The sequence below is a fragment of the Schistocerca piceifrons genome, chromosome 7 (genome assembly GCF_021461385.2).
Source record: "Schistocerca piceifrons isolate TAMUIC-IGC-003096 chromosome 7, iqSchPice1.1, whole genome shotgun sequence".
NCBI lineage: Eukaryota > Metazoa > Arthropoda > Insecta > Orthoptera > Acrididae > Schistocerca > Schistocerca piceifrons.
This window is the reverse complement of record NC_060144.1, coordinates 557,146,499-557,168,870: the sequence shown is the minus strand read 5'-3', so window position 1 is coordinate 557,168,870 and position 22,372 is coordinate 557,146,499. Positions and strand designations below refer to the sequence as shown.

At 39.5% G+C, this 22,372-nt stretch overlaps 1 protein-coding gene and 1 non-coding gene across 3 annotated transcripts in view; one reads left to right on the top strand and one right to left on the bottom strand.

Moving 5' to 3' along the window:
- Positions 1-22,372, top strand: part of LOC124805013 (coatomer subunit beta) — a 122,038-nt gene that overhangs the window by 28,173 nt on the left and 71,493 nt on the right. For both annotated transcript variants that reach the window (XM_047265416.1, XM_047265417.1), the window contains exons 3-5: positions 5,275-5,504; positions 9,070-9,239; positions 9,470-9,677. In XM_047265416.1, coding sequence (XP_047121372.1) covers positions 5,275-5,504; positions 9,070-9,239; positions 9,470-9,677 — 608 coding nt within the window. The remainder of the gene's footprint in view (positions 1-5,274; positions 5,505-9,069; positions 9,240-9,469; positions 9,678-22,372) is intronic.
- Trnas-uga lies at positions 4,559-4,633 on the bottom strand. Its single transcript has one exon. It is a non-coding gene; the product is annotated as a tRNA-Ser (tRNA).

The following is a 22,372-nucleotide window of genomic DNA, read 5'->3' as shown; positions in this document are numbered from 1 at the left end:
ATTGTCAAAAGCTTTCTCTAAGCCTACAAATGCTAGAAACGTAGGTTTGCCTTTCTTTAATCTAGCTTCTAAGATAAGTCGTAGGGTCAGTATTGCCTCACGTGTTCCAATATTTCTACGGAATCCAAACTGATCTTCCCCTAGGTCGGCTTCTACTAGTTTTTCTATTCGTCTGTAAAGAATTCGCGTTAGTATTTTGCATCCTTACATTTATCCTCCAGTCATCCCTGCTTAGCCATTTTGCACTTCCTGTCGATCTCATTTTTGAGACGTTTGTATTCCTTTTTGCCTGCTTCATTTACTGCATTTTTATATTTTCTCCTTTCATCAATTAAATTCAATATTTCTTCTGTTACCCAAGGATTTCTACTACCCCTCGTCTTTTTACCTACTTGATCTTCTGCTGCCTTCACTACTTCATCCCTCAAAGCTACCCATTCTTCTTCTACTGTATTTCTTTCCCCCATTCCTGCCATTTGTTCCCTTACGCTCTCCCTGAAACTCTGTACAACCTCTGGTTTAGTCAGTTTATCCAGGTCCTCCAGGCTTCTTCCGTGTATACAACCTTCTTTTATGATTCTTGAACCAAGTGTTAGCTATGATTAAGTTGTGCTCTGTGCAAAATTCTACCAGGCGGCTTCCTCTTTCATTTCTTATCCCCAACCCATATTAACCTACTACGTTTCCTTCTCTCCCTTTTCCTACTACCGAATTCCAGTCACCCATGACTATTAAATTTTCGTCTCCCTTCACTATCTGAATAATTTCTTTTATTTCGTCATACATTTCTTCAATTTCTTCGTCATCTGCAGAGCTAGTTGGCATATAAACTTGTACTACTGTAGTAGGTGTGGGCTTCGTATCTATCTTGGCCACAATAATGCGTTCACTATGCTGTTTGTAGTAGCTTACCCGCATTCCTATTTTTTTATTCATTATTAAACCTACTCCTGCATTACCCCTATTTGACTTTGTATTTATAACCCTGTATTCGCCTGACCAAAAGTCTTGTTCCTCCTGCCACCGAACTTCACTAATTCCCACTATATATAACTTTAACCTATCCATATCCTTTTTAAATTTTCTAACCTACCTGCCCAATTAAGAGATCTGACATTCCACGCTTCGATCCGCAGAACACCAGTAAAACTTAAAACTGCAAAATAAATGCGCCATATACAGCAACAAAACAAAGTGGTCATACAAGCGTCTGCCAACAGGAAAATTTGTCAAAGGCATTAGGAAGAATATGCAATGATTCGTAACAACAAATTGCCTCCGATGAGCGTGACGTCACAACTTTTTATATAAGATTTGTTTTAGCAGTTACAAGCGGAATCATGCGCATGCGCAGTTGAGTAGTACCTTCTCCCGCTTCTGGCTACAGAAATATGGCAGTTGGCTGTGTAAGCAGCCAGGTTCGAATGCCTTGTTTCTTTTATGACCCAATGTAAGATCATTTAATGTTTTACACGTACGACCATGCGGCTCCCTACGACATTGTAGCTGCGCAAGCCCGGTGACACCTGTCATCTGGCGCTCTCTGGAAACTGCAGAAACGAACCTATTTCTAACAGGTCACAGTAAAATATTCCGAATGGTGATTTGAAAAGTGTTACTATCAAAGAAAATTTCCTTTTATGCAAGTTGAACTACGTACGAGAATATACGATGAATTTCTTAAATCAAAGAACGCTTGACTCTCATTTAAAAATAAACTCTTTGATGATGAGCCATTTAGATGAATTTCAAGCCCAGAAGAACAGACATTTATGTCGTTATTAAAAATTTTAATGGCACATTTGTGTGATATATCTTAAATTGTAATACGTGCATAAAAGACCAACATTATATGTGAAAGCTTAGCTTCTCTTTCAGCGTATTAATCTTATAGACCGATATTATAAGTTTATAATATGTACTTTTCTTGTAGCAACACTATGTATATTACGTATTAATCCTATAGACCAATATTATAAGTGAAAGCTTTACTTTTCTTGTAGCAACACTGTGTATATTAATTTAAACCATTAACTTTTTCTGTTTGTATGTTCGCGCTACTTATCAGTGATGTTGCTATTGGCTGACTTCATCACGTGTCATAAGCTCTGAATACCTGGTATCATCGGCTGGTGAAAATCACGTGACATGAGCTATGACTGGCTTACAAAAGCGCATCGCAATCTCAATTTCAATGCTTCGGAAAGTAACATGCGCTGTTTGGTGGAATTCGAATTTATACTTCTGTAATACGAAAATATGCAGCGTACATGTTACTGCACATCAAAGATCTTTCCAAAACTTTTTTTCCCCTGTGTTTCATTTTCTAAAGCGCCAGAAATTCTACGCCCGTGTATAAAACCATAACCATTCAAAGGATGGATAAGTTATACAGTTCTGCGAGAAAATGTACTGTCAGTTGACAGGGAAAATGTATGTTTTCACCCGGGAGAAAATGTATTTTTAACCGAGAAATCTGGGAATTTTTTTTTCTTTGTCCGCGTATACACCCTGGAATTTCTTAGCTCTCCTTTTATATACCGTGTACCTATTCCGATCCTCTTCATTCCCAGAGCTTAATCATATGTGACATAGTTTCTTCTTTTCCTCAGCCACCTCCAACTAATACATGGTCGTCCAATCAGTCCTTACTGTTTTCTCCCTTTCCTTATTAAAGCCACCTCCACCACTTCCTTATTGACTGTTTCAGGAAACCATATAACTCATTAGCGCTCCAGTCCTCCTCCAGTGCCTCCAGTCCTAGATTTAATCATTGCTGATTCAGACTTTTCACACTTTCTTCATGTAGCTGCTGTATGCTGTATTTTGGATCCCCTATAAGTTCTACTTTCAGCATCCTTCTCTTTCTCCGAACAAGTCATTGAAAATGTTACTTTCAAGCAGTGGATCCAAACTGATCAACCTACTTTGGACACATTAGTGAAGAAAGTCATGAATTTGTTGAGTATGTCATCCAGAAACTTAAAAAACTTGATACAGCATCATTACATGTCAAAATGTCAGGATTGCTACTTAAACACAAGGAAACAAGAAAGGATCCTTGATGCTGGTTTTTGCATTAAACTATACGTATTTTATGCTGCACAAGGATTTCACTGGCAGAACAGTGAAATTATGCTTCATTCTTTTGGTGCATACTCTAAAACAAAGGATTGCATTAAGTCAGTGTTATGGTGTATAGGTGACTGATTGCAGCATGAAAAAACTCATTCTATGTTTTCCAGAAAAGTGCTGTCGCCTATATCCTGGAACAAATACCACACATCCAACATGTAATTCACTTCAATGATAGCAGATCTGCACAATATAAGAACATCATGAACTCAGCAAATTTGTGCCGTCACAAGCAAGATAACTGAATAATGGCAATTTTTGCCACTAGTCACGCAAAGATTCATGTGATGGAGTTGGTAGTACTATTACACTTCCAGCAACAAGACCAATGTTACAGTACCCATATAAAAGTCATGATTTAAGTCCAAAAGATCTGTTACTTTTACCACAACCCATGTTCCAGGAGTACAAAAATTTTGTTTTTACAGCTGAGATAATAAAATTCAGAAATGTGTACAAAAATTATATGAAACTGGTCCCACCATACCTGAGAAAAGAGTTAATTATTTCTTCAGACTGCTGAATGAAAGGTTGCAGATGAAGTAGGTTTCATCATCTACCAAATTCACACAAATCCATCTTGGGCTTCAGAACAAAGCCTCCAGTAATTAAAGAAGAAATATTAATCGCAGCTATTGACAATAACCACCAGTGGCGTGGAGAATTTCTGGAGATTAGTGAAGAACACAGAGATGCAAAGGTCTAGTTTATGCGACCAAGTGGACCTCCATCAGTTTAGCAAGAGCAGGCATTGCCTGGAGGGGAAACAGTAACTGTCTTGATAAACTTAACTTCTTCAATTTATTTGTGGCTATTTCATAGTGGTGTTCACTGAAATCCCTTATGAAAACATTCTAATGAGTTTGGTGCTCTTAGTGCAACCACAAGCACCAGTCACTTATATACTTTCACATCAGTCTCAGTATTCTTCATTGACAACTTTTTTAAAAAGAATAAACACTTTGTAAAATGTTACGGATGTATTTTATGTGAACAGAAGAAAATTTATGGTAGATTAGTTAGGAGTCATAAAATAAAATGCATATATTTCTATTTGTTTTATTTCAATTTTAAATGTCCAAACAAAACAAACACCACTCTGATTATTTTTTATGTTGAAAAGTATGATCATAAGCATTATGTGAAACAAAAATTATGATGATGAAACTTGAGGTTTTGATGAAAAAATTCTTGATATTTGGAAAAAAAAACTTTTTCAAAAGACTTTCTTTACAGATTTGTAAATATTTGTATGCACACTTGCAGCATTTGAACAATTTTATGTCACATTTGATCCATTTTTCTTCCAGTGGCACCAAATTGAATAAATTTGGTTCATAAATAAAAAAAGTTATCAGAATGAGATTTTCACTCTGCAGTGGAGTGTGCGCTGATATGAAACTTCCTGGCAGATTAAAACTCTGTGCCGGACCGAGACTCGAACTCGGGACCTTTGCCTTTCACGGGCAAGTGCTCTACCAACTGAGCTACCCAAGCACGACTCACGCCCCGTCCTCACAACTTTATTTCTGCCAGTACCCCGTCTCCTACCTTCCAAACTTTACAGAAGCTCTCCTGCAGGAGACGAGGTACTGGCAGAAATAAAGCTGTGAGGACGGGGCGTGAGTCGTGCTTGGGTAGCTCAGTTGGTAGAGCACTTGCCCGCGAAAGGCAAAGGTCCCGAGTTCGAGTCTTGGTCCGGCACAGAGTTTTAATCTGCCAGGAAGTTTCAAAAAAAGTTGTAGTTGTTACAAACTTATATGCCACCTAGTCTCTTGACACCAGTTTGTAAAAAATGACCCAGGTTTCAAAATATCATCTGAACTGTACTTTTGGTCAAAAAGTTTGGGATAAACTATTTTAACACTCTGTCACATGTACTTCCTTACACCAAATTTTCGCCATCATGTGTAACATGATTTTATTTTGGGTGATTTGAAATGAAATGAGCCAGTTTTGAAAATAATTCTTACTCGTCCTTTCTGGTTGTGAGATGACATTGTTTTGTGTAAAGCACTGCTGTTGTGTTGAATGCATGCACTTAAACTTCCTTTGTTTTCAGTAGCTAAGATTAAAGACTGTTTTTTCCTTACCATATCTTTTTAAACATTTGCTTTTATGAAAAATTTGCCATTGCAGAGAAAGGAGATGTAAAAGTAAAAATAGAAGCTTTGAAGAAAGTAATTCAAATGATAGCAAGTGGTGAAAGGCTCCCAGGTCTTTTGATGACTATAATCAGATTTGTACTTCCACTGCAAGATCACATGATCAAAAAACTCTTATTGATATTCTGGGAAATAGTACCAAAAACTACACCAGATGGAAAGCTTATGCAGGAAATGATACTCGTTTGTGACTCCTACAGAAAGGTAATCTAATATAATTTATTGAGTAAATGTATTAAAATCAATTTTCTAAGAAAAGTTTTGGTAGTTTCTACTCTTTACCCCCTTTTCTTACCCTAGCAATAGCATTTTAATGTCGTGTGTACAATGATTTGTCAGTTATTGACATAAATTCCTCTCTAAGTGGGCTAGTTACTTTCTGTTTTGGACAAAGAGGTTCTTATTTTTTAGGTTTCATATTCATGAAGCCATTTTCTTTATTGTGGTTTTTAAAGTTTTCTGAACTGTGGGCTAAACTACTCTTCTTATAAATTAGAAACTTCCAATAAATTAAACATGTGCAAAAACGATACTTCAATTTAAATTTCTTACTTTTTATTCTGTAAGTAAATTCAACATTGCCACTCATTTATCAGACATGTTCAAGGCATTAAGTTGACAATAGCTCAAAATGTAGAGTAAATAATAATGAAAAGAGAATGAAAATATCGGATAGGTTAAATGTGCTGTTCCACTTCAGCCACAATCCAGTTTTTTTACCTTACCTTTGAAGTTGTTCTTGTTCTTGAGGACCTTCACTGTAGCAAAGCTGTGTTTACTTTCTGTTTTAGCCTTTCCTATAAGTCAACAATACCGGAGTTCCATTTTATATTTAATGAAGTATTTTTTATTTGAAATTAAGTCCAAATTTGTAAATTTTTACTTAATTGTTGTTAGTTTTGGTGTAATTAAGACAACCTTGAATGTTTTCTCAATTGTCAGTGCCATCCATATGTGTACATACATCATCCAGTTGTTTGTCAAGTGGTATACTTTTATTTAAGCTTTAGTGCTGGTGGAAATATTCTGGATTTGAGTTGTATTTTGAATGAAATACACTGATGGAAAAGAAATCACAATGCCAAGAAGGAGTTGTGCAACAGAAACTAAAGTTGGTTGGTGTGTTTCTACATCTGAAAGATCGTGCCTATTCAGCTTTCACGCCATTCACATAAGAGTGGCACTTGTAGCACCACTATGAGGTTGCATATCAGGTTTGCTTTAAATACACACTGTAACTGTCATCAGCATTAGGTACCCTTGAGACTGGAGATGGTGAGTTGACGTTAGTCAAGAATGCGTTCAAGGCAACAGGGACACAATTATCAATACCTCACTGAGTTTGAACAAGATTGTGTAATAGGACTACGAGAAGCCAGATGTTCCTTCTGCAATATTGCAGAAAGACTTGGCAGGAATGGAGCCACTGTACACAGTTGCTAGCAGCGGTAGTCGCAAGAATGTACGGGTGCAAGAAGACCGGGTTCTAAATGGCCAGTTGTCACTATCAACAGGGAGAACCATTGTGTTCAGAGTATGGCTCTGGTGCATCGTGCTGTGCCTGCAGCAAAAAAGTGAGCAGCAGTTGGTGCTACATTGACACAACGCACTGTTGCAGTCGGCCCATAGTCAGATGCCTTGAAGTGTGCGTTCCACCAACCCAAACCACCGCTATTTGAGATTTCGGTGGTGTCAGGTGAGAGCTCATTGGAGGGCAGGGTGGAGGTATGTGTTTTGTGATGAAAGCTGGTTGTGCTTCAGTGCCACTGATGGCCATGTGTTGATTGGGAGGAGGCCAGTTGAGGGCTTGAACCAACCTGTCTGTGTGCTAGTCTCTCTGGACTTACACCTGGAGTTATAGTCTGGAGTGTGATTTCGTATGACAGCAGGAGCACTGTCATCGTTATTCAATGTAACCTGACTACAAATTCGTACAGCAGTCTGTTGTTTCAATCTATTGTGCTGCCATTTGTGAACAGCATTCCAGGGGGTGTTTTTCACCATGATAATGCTTGCCCACATACCACTCTTGTAACTCAAAATGCTTTACAGACTGTTGATCGTGTTGCATTGGCCTGCTCGGTCACCAGATGTGTGTCTAATTGAGCATGTGTTGTGATATCATCAAATGATAACTCCAGCGCCATACACAAACAGCATTAATCGTCCTTGTATTGACCGACTAAATGCAACGGGCATGGAACTCTTTACCACAAACTGACATCCAGTGCCTTCACAACACATTGCATGCTTACATTCAACATTCTGGTTGTTACACTGTTAATTAATGTACCAGCATTTCACATTTGCGTTTGCTTATCTTGCACTTACATTAATCTTTTATCTTGCCATGTTAATCACCAAAATATTGATGGAGGCAATGAAAACCTTGTAACGCCATCGCTCTGTGAAAACCTTGTAATTTGCGTAACCAGTAAGTCCATTATGAAAGAGAGTGATTTGAAAGTGTATGGATTTCTCTAATCTGTAAGTAACTAGGCTCTACTATATAGTTACACATGTAGCAATAGTATGTCACTTTATATATTTTTTAAGCAACCATTTTTGCCTCTTCTGTAAAATTTAACAAAATGGGGTTACAAGGTTTTCATTATCGACATGTTAGCTAGACAAATGTCTTCCTGAAATTTCATTACTCTACAGTAATTATTTTTTAGTGTTGCATTTCCTTTTCAGTCAGCATAGCTTGTGGACTTTGCGTTGCTGAATTTGCTTCAGACACTATCGGTGGTGGGAAGTCATGACTTAATATTGTTGCAGTATTGCAATATTTGCTTTACCCAGTGTAATATACTAATATTGAGTGTGGCTTTTTTTTTTTTTTTTTTTTATTTTTTAAAAAAATCAGACATCGCTCCTGCAGACACATCTCTTTTCATACACCTTTATACTAAATTTCCTCACGTACCTACTTTTTTACCACCTTATATAGTCTTTTGATTTACAAGAGCTGTAATCATAATTAAATTGAATATATTAATTTTACATATATAAATTAAACTACTTGAACACATTTAAATTTAGATAATAGTAAAATGGGAATAAAAAAAATAAATAAAAAAAAGGAGGATAGCAACAGAAATCGAACTCGAGCCAACTAATTGCCAGTCAGTGACCATTGAGCTACAGTACCGATACATCAACTAAAAAATCCTCCATATTCATATATCTTAGAGATTTTTATCCTTTCGTACGGCCAATTCGGGAGGAATATTCTAGGAACTTGAATGGGGTATCTCTCTGCTTCTACTCATACACTTCAAGCCAAATTGGGAAGCCCATTCCTTCTGCATCTCATTGTTAGATTTAAATGCACTTTCTAAGAAAAATACTGACCTGGTGCAGTGAGCAACATACCACTCATAGTTCCACAAGGGATGGTGTCACATAAGAGCATGCGATCAAAAGCAAGACAGCTGCGTCCCTTCTCCGAGTTGATCATAGCACAGATGACCATCATTTCATCACTTGACTCTGGTTTTTAGTTATCACAGAGAGAGCACTACAATATATGTATAAGTGCAGTATTTACAGTGTACTTTAGCACGTGATCTCTTGCCAACATTGGACATTATGTCTAAAATTATAAAAAATCAGCAATTATTTCACCTGTTGCTTTTAGGAGCTCGGTAAATTTCCTGTATGTGAATAGTTAATGTTAATCAAGTGTTGTAAGTGATTTGGGTAGAGGTGGTTTGTTTGTTCTTTAATTAGTTTAGTCAGTGTTGTGTTGTGTATTTGGTTTCAGGATTTGCAACATCCAAACGAGTTCTTGCGAGGCTCCACGCTTCGCTTCCTGTGCAAACTGAAGGAACCAGAGCTGCTGGAGCCACTTATGCCAGCCATTCGAGCCTGTTTAGAACACAGGCATTCATATGTTCGGAGAAATGCTGTCCTTGCAATTTTCACCATTTATAGGTAAATCCCAAGAATACTAATGGTTCATGAAATATTGGTGTTGTATAACTCATATTGTAGTGCATTTCGTGCTGGAATTAGTATTGTGTGCAAGTTCTATGGAAAATGTGGAATTGCATTTTGGTAACATTTTATGTTCAAGTGCATGTTAAAAGAAATCAATGTTATAGCTGGACTTGAATTCTCTGAATTTGTTATGTTTGAGCTTCATTAGTTCTACTGTTTTACAGGAACTTTGAATTCCTTATCCCTGATGCTCCTGAACTGATAGCAAACTTTCTAGAAGGGGAGCAGGACATGTCCTGCAAACGTAATGCATTCCTTATGTTACTGCATGCTGATCAGGAGAGAGCCCTTGCATACTTAGCATCGTGTCTTGATCAAGTTACTTCATTTGGTGACATTCTACAGCTAGTTATTGTAGAGCTCATTTATAAGGTAAGAACTGTGGCTACTGGCAAAATTAAGTCCTTATGACATATTAAATTTTCTATTGATACTGCTTTAAAATAGTTGGTTTCATTTTTTCTTGCTGCCTTTGTTGTATTAGAATTCTGTGTTTGTGGTTACTGTGTACTGAGTTGGACGGAAAATATATGACCAACAGAAGTATAAAGTTCAGAGATCATCCAAATACTGCAGGGTACAAAATATCATTCAGGTAATGTTTGTACTGATTCTGTTCACTTTCAAGAGGGTGTAAAAGCGGTTTATCAATTGCTTGGCAGATAAAACCTGTGGCCAAATATTTCTATGTTCTGCTTATTCTATTTGTTGAAGTAATAGATTGCTTCAGCATGAGCCTTATAAATATAGTGTTCATTAGTAAGCAATCACAGTAAATATCGACTGACCAAGAAAGAGTGGGTGTGGTGTAAAGAGCTGTGTTGGTTTAAGAACATCAAGAAATGGTAAAGATTCAGGACACCTGTACCCCCGTTGGAAGACCACTCATAAAATTCTGAGGAAACAACAGTTCAGCTAAAACAAAGGGTCAAAAGCAAAAACTGAAAAATGTTGGAGAAACTGGTTAGCAGAAGTTTCTCATAGTCCTGTCAAAGAGTATCAAGATATGTGGTCAGTTGAAATCAACCAGTCAAGTTGAAATCTTCTTTTCAATTGCTTTAATGACTGAAGGTGTATTATAGGGAAAAGGAAAAGTAATCTTGAAAGATGTTTTCTCAGACTTAAGTTACAGATAAAGAAAACAAAGTGTGTTCAAAAAAGTAATAAGAATTTCATAAGTTTGTATGTTGTGGTAGACAAATTACCTCAATTTTTTAGTTGTTGTGTTGGTAAACCTGTCTGAAAAGCTTCTGTACCAGAATTGGATACATCAGATGTTTAGTCTGTTGTCAGCTATGAAAAAGGTTATGGGTGTTTTTTGGCAATATCGAATGGAGAATATGCTTTGAGCACAACAAGATTTTACAAGAGATATGAGCATTTCGAAAAAGACTTTGATGACTCAGCCAGAAGGCCTTCTTCGAAAATAGACAATACGCGCACACACACACACACACACACACACACACAAACCATTGTCTTTGGCTGCCGAGGCCATTGCGCACAGCTGCAGTTGCTCGTGGTCTGGTCTCTGCAGCTAAAGACAGTCGTCGTGTGTGTGTGTGTGTGTGTGTGTGTGTGTGTGTGTGAGAGAGAGAGAGAGAGCTACATTTGCATGAATGTGTCTGTGTATGCTGTCTGTTACAGGAGAAGGCCTTCCGGCCAAAAGCTTACGTGTTCAGCAGTCTTTTTTGTTGGTCTGTCTGCGATTCAATGTCTCTGCTGTATGGCGAGTAGCAATCTTTCCTTTTCATAATATTGTCATTATTCCACTTGGATTTTTCATTGTTTGATTTTGTGATGACATTGATGTTGATGGACGCCCTGGATGTCACTTCGTGTCATCGACTAATTAAATCATGGAAGACGTGAAAGAAACGATCATGAACAATCATCAAATCACAGTCATAGAATTTGGCTCATGCCATGACATTTCTTCTGATGTTGTTATGAAATATGAGACAGCAAAACCTTTTTACGAAAACAGCAGAAAATGCAAGTTGTTGAGCAGTTGCTAGATGAAATCAGCAATAATGCAGAACTACTGAAACATGTCATAACAGGTGATGCAGCTTGAGTTTACAGATATAATGTCGAAACTAAGGTACAATTGTCCCCGTGGAAGCATTCTGGATTGCTAAGATCGAAAAGCTGTAAAATACCATCAAATGTAAAGGTTAGACTCGCTTTGTTCTTCGATTTTAATTGCATAATTTACCACAAGTTCTTGCCACAATAAGGAGCAGTACTTTCAAACCTAATGATGATTTGTGTCAAGTAATCTGGAAAAAAGCTTGAATTAGTAGAAAAACAATTCATCACTTTTCCCGCATGATAATGTTCCTACTCACACATTGTTGCATGTTCTTGAATTTTTGGTGAAAAATACCACTGTAATGATGCCCCATCCTCCATATTCACCAGATATGGCCACATGTGATTTTTGTCTCCCTAAAAAATAAAGGAAACTTCAAAGGGCCATCATTTTACAAGTATAGGTGAGTTGAAAAATGCATCACCAGAGAGCTAAATGTTGTTCCAAAGTTCTCATTCCCAAAGTATTTTGAAGGTATGAACAGATGTATAATATGTAATGAGACTCTTTGATATGGAAAACATTGGTGTAGTAGATAAATAAGTTTCTTAAAAAAGAAAGAAATTCTTGACATCTTGGGTTGTCAGGTGTTCAGCCTGATGTCAGCATCGTACTTGCACAATATTTCGGTAACGTAGCTCGTTACCTTCATCAGGTGCAACCTGAGACTACTCCTTGAGTGTACCTGATCCAGTATTTATGGCAGTGGCCTTCCCCCTTCACCAGACACTCCCTGTGCAGTCTGCGCCCACTCGCTGCGATCTTCTGGAGCATTACTGTTCCCTTTTCCGTCCGCTGCAGTCCTGGGTGTTCTCTTTGCGGTCCGCGCCCGCCAGACACACTCCTGGGTGTTCCATCTTCGGTCTGGTGTGTTTGGAATCCCGTCTGTGGAACCAGGCATTCCTCCTGTGGTCCTCTCCCACTCACTGTGATCTGCTGGAGCGTTTCCACTTTCGGTCTGCTGTGGTTCTAGATGTTCCCTCTGCAGCCCGCACCCATCAGACGCAACCCTGGGCGTTCCATCTTCGGTCTGGTGCGCCTGGAACTCTGTATGGGGATTGTTCTCCATGTCCACGCCTTCAGTTCTTCTATTTGTGGAGTGCTGCAGCTGTCCCCATTGTTTCTTCAGCAATTCCAGGGCAGGATACTAGGCTCTACTTAGCTGGTACCCCGTGTCACGCTTAATGAGATTATCGGTCACTTTTATCTCTATTGACTCCCTTATAACACTATCCCAAAATCTGGATGTCTGTGGTAGAAACTTGATTTCTTCATAATTCATAGCATGATCTAGCTCTAGACAGTGTTCAGCAATGGCTGATTTTGTTGCCTGTCGTAATTGGGTGTGCCTCTGATGGTCCTTGCACCTGATATCTACTGTCCTTGTTGTTTGGCCAATATAGAACATGCCACATTGGCAAGGTATATTACAAATCCCTGGTTTCCGTAAACTCAGGTTGTCCTTAACATTTTCTGCCAGTCCCCTGATCTTGCTGGATGGACTGAAAACACACATGATATTGTGTTTACGGAGGATCCTACTAATTCTGACAGAAATAGAACCAGCATAGGGCAAATATGCCACCTTCTTTTCTTCATCTTGCTCTGCTTCTGGAACTTGTGGTGTAGTGGCTGGTTGGAGTCCCATCTCAATTTGTTTCGGTGTATATCCATTTTTGCAGAATACTGTTTTGAGATGCTCTATTTCTGTCGGTAGACAGATATCTGGCAGAATACCCGACAACCCAAGATGTCATTAGATCGCCAGGAAAGCCTGAAGAATTATAACAAAGAAATTCTTGTTATTTTTTGAAACTGAGTCGTCTCTTTGACCATTGTATGGCTGTGAAAATAGAAGTACGGATAAAAGCAGTGAACTGTTATCAGATGGGTCTCTTGATAAACTAATTGTAGACATGTAGCAAAGTGGGCTATACTCCCAGCGGCTAGTCATTGCAGAGCACTCTAGTAGTGTTGCACTTGGATTCAGAGTAATTGAAAGATAGCCCTAGTCACTGCCAGTTGAAGGGTAGTAGGATTGACTTGCAGAACTGTAGATTTGATATTGAAGGCATAAAGAGTTTTAAACAACATTTTGCACTAAATATGACAACTTTCCTGGAATACAACCTCCTTTGTCAGTCTGTCTTGATTGAGGAAACAACATATGGATGAATCCTTCTCCTTCTGTATATGAAAATCTGGAAGTCTATAAATAAAAGTTACCAGATAGCTGTCAGTTAATAAGATCTGCAGTTTTGGAATATCTGATTGGACCGTGTCTGAGACTGTTGACCTTTCCATATTGAACTTCATATGCAGTTCTGTGGAGACTTACCATCAAAGACAAACATCATCTGAAGAGGCTTAGAGAAGATTGATAGGGCCACTGCTATCTACAACAAACCAACACACATAAATAATCAGCTTGGGAGATTCTAATTCAGCTAAAATGTGTGAGGAGCATGGTGACCCTGAAGACGATTTGAAGAAGATTGGAACTTGCAGCACAATTTAAATGGAATATGCAAAACAGCTATTAGGGGAAAAAAACTTCCCATTGTTTTCCTTGTCCAGTTTATTTGTTGATGGCTGGATTAAATACACCTGTAAAATAGTGACCATGTGAATCTCTTGGTGGAAATGCAAGTGTTGTAGTGTAAATATAGCAAGGAAAATTGTGGCAAATGTAAATAATTTAGAGTAGGAGACCACACACCAAATAATAGGAGCATTGAGTCATTGATGGGCATACACAAAACAGAATGATTGAGGCCCCCCTCCCCCCCCCCCCCTACATGCGCGGCACGCGTGCGCACACACACACACACACACACACACACACACACACACCTGTTGACAACTCCGCTTCTGCTATATGGTGAGTGGTCTCCTTTACTCCTCAAATATTGTACTATCATTGACTGGAGTATTCTTTTGAGGAAGTGTTTGGAATGGTTGGTGCAGTGACAGTGAACATGTGTGTGGGTCTGTGAACCATGACTTGTCTGCTGAGAATTTTCTTTTGTGGTATCGCACATTGAGCAAGGTGACACAGTGGTAGAACAACTGCACTTGCATTCAGGAGGATGGTACTTTGTTCAAACCCCTGCCCAACCATCAAGATTTCATTTTCCCTGTCAAAAAGGTGCTAATTTAAGGAGATGGGGCCTGGATAAGCTAACTAAACCAGAAGTTGTAGAGAGTTTCAGGGAGAGCATAAGGCAACAATTGACAGTAATGGGGGAAAGAAATACAGTAGAAGAAGAATGGGTAACTCTGAGGGATGAAGTAGTGAAGGCAGCAGACGATCAACTAGGTAAAAAGACGAGGGCTAATAGAAATCCTTGGGTAACGGAAGAAATATTGAATTTAATTTATGAAAGGAGAAAATATAAAAATGTAGTAAATGAAGCAGGCAAAAAGGAATACAAATGTCTCAAAAATGAGATCGACAGGAAGTGCAAAATGGCTAAGCAGGGATGGCTAGAGGACAAATGTAAGGATGTAGAGGCTTATCTCACTAGGGGTAAGATAGATACTGCCTACAGGAAAATTAAAGAGACCTTTGGAGAAAAGAAAACCACTTGTATGAATATTAAGAGCTCAGATGGAAACCCAGTTCTAAGCAAAGAAGGGAAGGCAGAAAGATGGAAGGAGTATATTGAGGGTTTATACAAGGGCGATGTATTTGAGGACAATATTATGGAAATGGAAGAGGATGTAGATGAAGACGAAATGGGAGATAAGATACTGCGTGAAGAGTTTGACAGAGCACTGAAAGACCTGAGTCGAAACAAGGCCCCGGTAGTAGACAACATTCCAGTAGAACTACTGACGGCCTTGGGAGAGCCAGTCCTGACAAAACTCTACCATCTAGTGAGCAAGATGTATGAGACAGGCGAAATACCCTCAGACTTCAAGAAGAATATAATAATTCCAATCCCAAAGAAAGCAGTTGTTGACAGATGTGAAAATTACTGAACTGTTAGTTTAATAAGTCACAGCTGAAAAATACTGACGCGAATTCTTTACAGACGAATGGAAAAACTGGTAGAAGCGGACCTCTGGGAAGATCAGTTTGGATTCCATAGAAATGTTGGAACACGTTAGGCAATACTAACCTTACGACTTATCTTAGAAGGAAGATTAAGGAAAGGCAAACCTACTTTTCTAGCATTTGTAGACTTAGAGAAAGCTTTTGACAGTGTTGACTGGAATACTCTCTTTCAAATTCTGAAGGTGGTAGCGGTAAAATACAGAGAACAAAAGGCTATTTACAATTTGTACGGAAACCAGACGGCAGTTATAAGAGTGGAGGGGCATGAAAGTGAAGCAGTGGTTGGGAAGGGAGTGAGACAGGGTTGTAGCCTCTCCCCGATGTTATTCAATCTGTATATTGAGCAAGCAGTAAAGGAAACAAAAGAAAAGTTCTGAGTAGGTATTAAAATCCATGGAGAAGAAATGAAAACTTTGAGGTTCGCCGATGATATTGTAATTCTGTCAGAGACAGCAAAGGACTTGGAAGAGAAGTTGAACGAAATGGACAGTGTCTTGAAAGGACGGTATAAGATGAACATCAACAAAAGCAAAATGAGGATAATGGAATGTAGTCGGATTACGGCAGGTGATGCTGAGGGAATTAGATTAGGAAATGAGACACTTAAAGTAGTAAAGGAGTTTTGCTATTTAGGGAGTAAAATAATTGATGATGGTCGAAGTAGAGAGGATATAAAATGTAGACTGGCAATGGCAAGGAAAGCGTTTCTGAAGAAGAGAAATTTGTTAACATCGAGTATAGATTTAAGTGTCAGGAAGTCGTTTCTGAAAGTATTTGTATGGAGTGTAGCCATTTATGGAAGTGAAACATGGACGATAAATAGTTTGGACAAGAAGAGAATAGAAGCTTTCGAAATGTGGTGCTACAGAAGAATGCTGAAGATTAGATGGGTAGATCACATAACTAATGAGGAGGTATTGAATAGAATTGGCGAGAAGAGAAATTTGTGGCACACCTTGACGAGAAGAAGGGATTGGTTGGTTGGGCAGGTTCTGAGGCATCAAGGGATCACCAATTTAGCATTGGAGGGCAGCGTGGAGGGTAAAAATCGTAGAGGGAGGCCAAGAGATGAATACACTAAGCAGATTCAGAAGGATGTAGGTTGCAGTAAGTACTGGGAGATCAAGAAGCTTGCACAAGATAGAGTAGCATGGAGAGCTGCATCAAACCAGTCTCGGGACTGAAGACAACAACAACAACAACTACTGTCTCCCTAAATCGCTAGTGGCAAATTCTATGGTGATGGTATAACATTCAAAGGGAAACACTACTTTAACTACACAAAGTTACGGTTCATCTGTTATTGAATAAATCTGATTTTTTAGTGTGGGAGAAAGCATCATAAGCATATAATCAAGTGTAAAATTTTAAAAACTTTTTTAAATATTCAAAAATTTTATTTGTATTGTCCCACATTTAATATTAAAAATATTTACCAAGTGGTGACCAGTTTAAGCAGCTTATCTACCCTCTTTGGATCTTTTAAATCGCCACATAAAATTGTTATATTCTACCTAAAATACCGACAAATAAATAAGAATAAGAAAATTTTTATTTTAAAGAAAGGCTAATTATTTGACTGTACCTCACTATGACATCTGTTGGAAACCCCCCCCCCCCCTCCCCCCCACCTCCACCCAGAGGACTCGCAACTCTTTGGTGAGTATGTGCTTAGCTACCACAGGGCTACAGACTTTGCAGCATTACTTGCTTTCCGTGCTGCAAGCTTATGCCTCCACTATCCCTTTCCCTCCCTGTGTCTCCATTGAATGGTTTTCTTGGTGCAGACCCTGCTTGGGTCTGTTTTATGATTGGGACTTGAGTTTCCACTTTCAGCTTTTTCTTCAACTTTTCATTAAATAAATGCATGGCCCCATTGCTGGATTTGACCTGCCTACAATTTTCAAAAATCTCCAGAAGTATGGATCATGCAGGCTAAGTGGCCCAATGCTCCACCTTTGTGCCTTTCCATTTTTGCTCCCTTCTCTTTAATAAGGTAGTGCACCCAAAACCCAGCACAGTTGCCATCCAACTGAGGGGGAGGGGGGTGTCAGACACCTGCACCCCAACCATGCAGGGTTCGCACTGTTGGGGCATGAGCGGAAAACTCCCCTTGTATGCCAAGGAGGCTGAGTGGCATCCATGGGGAGAGCACGCGTTCTGAGTGGATGGCACCTTGGCGGATGAACCACAAACTGTGCAGATGAAGTTCTTCCGCTGGTGGCCATATGGCCCCAGCACTAGGAAAGGACAGTCCTCTTTTAAATGGCTCCGAAAAGGTTCAGAATCATGAAATGTTCAATTTTTACTTATTTGCATTTTAAAAATCTACAGATTTTCCCCTTTCAACTGATATATAATTTATTCAGTTCAGGAGACTAAAGTTATTTTTAAATTATTTTTGAAATATGTTTGGTATGGGTGTGACCCACTGTGATGCTGCTAAACTGGTCTAAAATGAAATAAGTGTTGTGATTAACCTGTGTGATAGTTCGATATATATTGTTTGCTCAATTCTCATGTGTTTCGTGTCTATTTACTCTTGAAATGAAAATATTCGTAGTGAATTCTGTTCATCGAAGTCTCTTGTTTTATTGAAGGATAGTCAAGGATAAACGTAAAGTGACTAGAAATCCTCTGAAGGCTTCTAAGAAAAGGAGAAGTGTAGGAATGCCAAAGGTTGGCATTATTACCATAAACAATAAAGGCGATGTCACTGGTACACTTGTCCATTGCAGTGAAAGTCAGAAAGAAAGTACTTCGCAGAGAAAGCTTGGTTCAGTTAGTGAAAAGTATGCATGTTTTATAGGCGAATTGGATGTGAATGAAATATTTGGTATGTCCATTTTCAATGGAATTTTTGCAAACTTTGTAAGATGTATGCAGTGTAGTGATGTTGGTCTGGAACTCTCTATAAAAAATCGCATAGGACTTGCTAGTGAAATGGAACTGAAGTGTGGTAAGCGTTCATACATGACACCTTTTGGAATATTGTGGCCGTAACTCCAAATGAAGAAAACGGCAGCAAAACCTATGAACACATTAGATTTGTTTGTGCCTTGCGTGCAGTTGGTAAGGGCGCTACTGCAAGTGCAGTTTTCTCTGATATTATGAATCTTCCAAATCCCCCAACTAAATTTACGAACCTTAATAGATCTATAACATGTAAAGTAGATGATGTCTGTGTAGAATCTATGAAGAAAGCTGTAGAAGAGGCAGTAATAGAAAACAGTTGTATCAGAGACTCGACTGCAGCTTTGGATGGTACCTGGCATGGATGGGGACATACACATACACCTCTTCACAGTGTATCATCTACCATCAGTATGTATACAGGGAAAGTTTTAGAAGTAACAGTAATATCTAAATATTGTAGGTGTCCACAAAAAATAAAGGTACACATGAAAATAATTGCACAGCTAACTATAATAGCAGTAGTGGAGGAATGGAAGTGGCTGGTATTGCTAATATATTTCAACATTCTGTTGTGTGTTATAAAGTGCAATATGTGAATTACCTCGGTGACAGTGATTCGAAAAGTTTCAAACGTATTCAAGAACTGAAACCCTATGGTGATGATGTTATAGTGCAGAAATTTGAGAGTACTGGACAGAAAACGAATGGGATCAAGACTTTGACAACGGAAAGCTTCATACAGAAAATGAAAACTCAGTGATGGTAGAGGGTTGGATGGGAAGGGGAGGCTAACTGTTGGTGTAATTGACAAACTACAGAACTATTGTGGACTGGCTGTTATGCAAAACACACACAGTATCAATGAAATGGAGAATGCTGTTTGGGCTCTTTTTTTATATATACTTTTCAACTGATGAAAGACCGCATCATTACTTGTATCCAAAGGAGAAAACTCTTGGTGTAAGTAGGTGCTGAAATGTACACTTATAAACATAGTATGCCTGATGTGGTAATGGAGGTGATGAAACCTGTTTGCAGAGACTTAGCAGCACCTGAACAGTTGAAAAAAGTGTATTCATAGAAAAACTTAAAACCCCAATGAAAGTGTAAATAGTGTTACATGGTCAAGAATCCCCAAGACTGTTTGTTGGAATAGAAACTCTTCACTTTGGTGTGTATGATTCGGTTGCTACTTTCAATAATGGCAACGTTGTAAAATGCAAAGTATTTCAAAATATGGGAATGAAGATGTTTTAGACAAGGTATGTCTTTGGGCTGCTGACAGGGCTGTAAATAGCCTGGAAATACAAGCCGGAGTAAACAGGAGGAAGACAAAGAGAAAGGTGGAGGAGGAGTTTGCAGAAGATTAAGGTAACCCATCCTGTGGACCTGGAATTCCCAAAAGTTTTATTTTTTCATACAAATTCATGTTTTCTCAGGATCTACCAGACCAATTTGCTTCAAATTTTCAGAAAACGATACACAGTCCCGTCTGCTTAACTTAAGTCTTTTTCCAAAAACCTCTATATTGTTGAATTTGTAAACAAAAAAAGGCACAAAAAGTAGTGAATTTTCATTACAATAGAAAAAATTAATCTAGCAACTGAATTCAAATTTTTAAAAGTCCCTGTATTAAGTTGTAACCAATACTTCAATAAATAACCTGTAAAAGTTTCAACTTCCTAGCTCGAACTTTGAGAAAACATATAAATTGTAAGTGCTATTTTAACGTAGACTTTCCAGGGCCTCATAATGCAGAGGGATGACCCTAAAATGTTCCCCTCCCTGGCTGGACCTTGGGAGGAATGGGCTAAGCAGCAAGCAGAGAAATAACCCCCCCCCCCCCCCCCCATACTTAATTTGCTCAAGGGCTGATGGGAATTCCTTCTTGGTCACAAAGCCTTTATTCTTTGTAGAAACCATAGAGGACAAGTTTGGGGAAGTTGCAGCCAAATCCAAAATGAAGAGTGGGTCAGTTCTGATCAAAACAGCAACCCCTGCCCAGTCACAGGCCTGCTCACTTGTAACAAGGTGGGTGACATACCAGTGACAGTCACTTCTCATTACAGTCTAAATAGGCTTCAGGGCATCATGTGCCACCAAAATCTGCTCTTACTATCTGATGATGAGTTATGCGCCAACTTGGAGCAACAGGGTGTACATTTTGTCCATCATGTACATAGGTGGCCAAAGTGCTTTAGGATCACTTCCAGTGCTTTCATCTTGGCCTTTCAGGGTGATTCATTCCCTGAAAAGGTCAAGGTGATGGTTTACTGATGCGACGTTTGCTTCAAGTGCTTGAAATTCGGTCATCTGTCTTCAGGTTGCAGCACTAGCTCCTTCTTTAGGACTGTAGAAAAGCACTGCATGCAAGCTCTCCTTGTACCAATCCCACCATTTGCGTCAACTGCAGAAAGCACCATTCTCCCTGCTCACCAGATTGCACTGTTTTCCACAAGGAGAAAAATATACAAGAATAAAAGACTCTGGACAAACTACCTTACCAAGAGGCCAAGAAGTAGTAAGAGTGGTTGCACCCAGCATGGAAAACGGTGTCATATGGTACAGCTATGATGACGTTGCCCACTTTGGTGATGCTGCTCCCACCCATTACACCTCCTACAGAGGGTGCTCAAGGCCACTCAGCCATGTCTGCCCCCCACCCCTACCTTCCCCTGACAGTTGGAAACTCCCCTCTTGCTGCGTCCCCCACACCTACTTTGTGATCAATGGCTTCCTACCCACCAGGGACATTGGTCCTCACCTCCCACCTGTGGAAGAAATACCTTCCTGTGGCTTCTCTTGCCAGAAAGGAGCCACTCGGGACACTTCCTTCCAAGGTTTCCGCCAGTCTACAACCAGAAGCCAGCCAGTGGCTGAAGGAGCCACAGGCTGCTTTTCAGAGGGCTTTGCAGTCATAATTTTTACCTGCAACTTATTCAGAGAAGTCCTTTCCTTCATTGAAATGCTCTAAGGAGAGCTAAGATAAGGATAAGTCCTCCAAGAAAGAGGAGGACATTTCGGTGGCCCCACGCCAGCAGATCCCACCTGTTCCACTCTTGTGGCTGAGGTGGAGATTCCAGCGGCTCCTGAGCCCCAGTTCGCACTGCACAACAGAATCCAGAACCTATTTATATTGATGCCATAACCTCTCAGCCAGTGGCAGCAGGTGACCCTAGGGCATAACCTGCCTCCTTGGTCCCTTCATGGCATCACAGTACATTGACAACATTATTCTCCAGTGGAATTGTAGCGGTTTTTTCCACCACCTGGCTGAGCTATGACATCTTTTAAAATACCTTCTGCATTGCGCCTCAGGAGACTTGGTTTCCAGCAGCTCGGACCTCGGTTCCCTCTGGATATCGGGGATATTATAAGAATCATTCTACCTATGATAAGGTGTCAGGCAGAGTTTGCACATACTTTTTGGACACACTATATAGCAAACTTGTCTTTTAATACAGCTTTGGAGACTGGCTGTTTGGGTAAGGGCATTTCGGGATATGGCCATCTGCAATGTTTTCCTCCCTCCCGATGGTGAAGTGGTTCAGAACATATTGTTTGCATTGATTTCTCAGCTCTCACCACTTTTCCTAATCTTGGGTGATTTCAATGCCCATAACCCTTTGTGGGGTAGAACCATGATCACTGACCGCAGGAAAGACCTTGAAAACTTACTGACGCAACTTTACCTTTGACTCTTGAGTCCTGTTACCCCCACACAATCCAGTGTGGTACTTGGAACTTTCTTGGCCATTTACCTTTCAACTTGTAGCCCTTGTCTTCTCTAATCATTTACTGGAGAGTCCATGATGACCTGTGTGCTAGTGACCACTTCCTATGCCTCTCTCTGTGTCACCCACTTGGACGTCTGCCCAGATGGGCTCTTGACAGTTCTGAATGGGGTGCTTCTGGCTCTGCTGTCACACTTATCTCCCAGCCCGGTGGAGATATCAGTAAGGCAGTCCAGAGTACAACTACAGCCATTCATTCGGC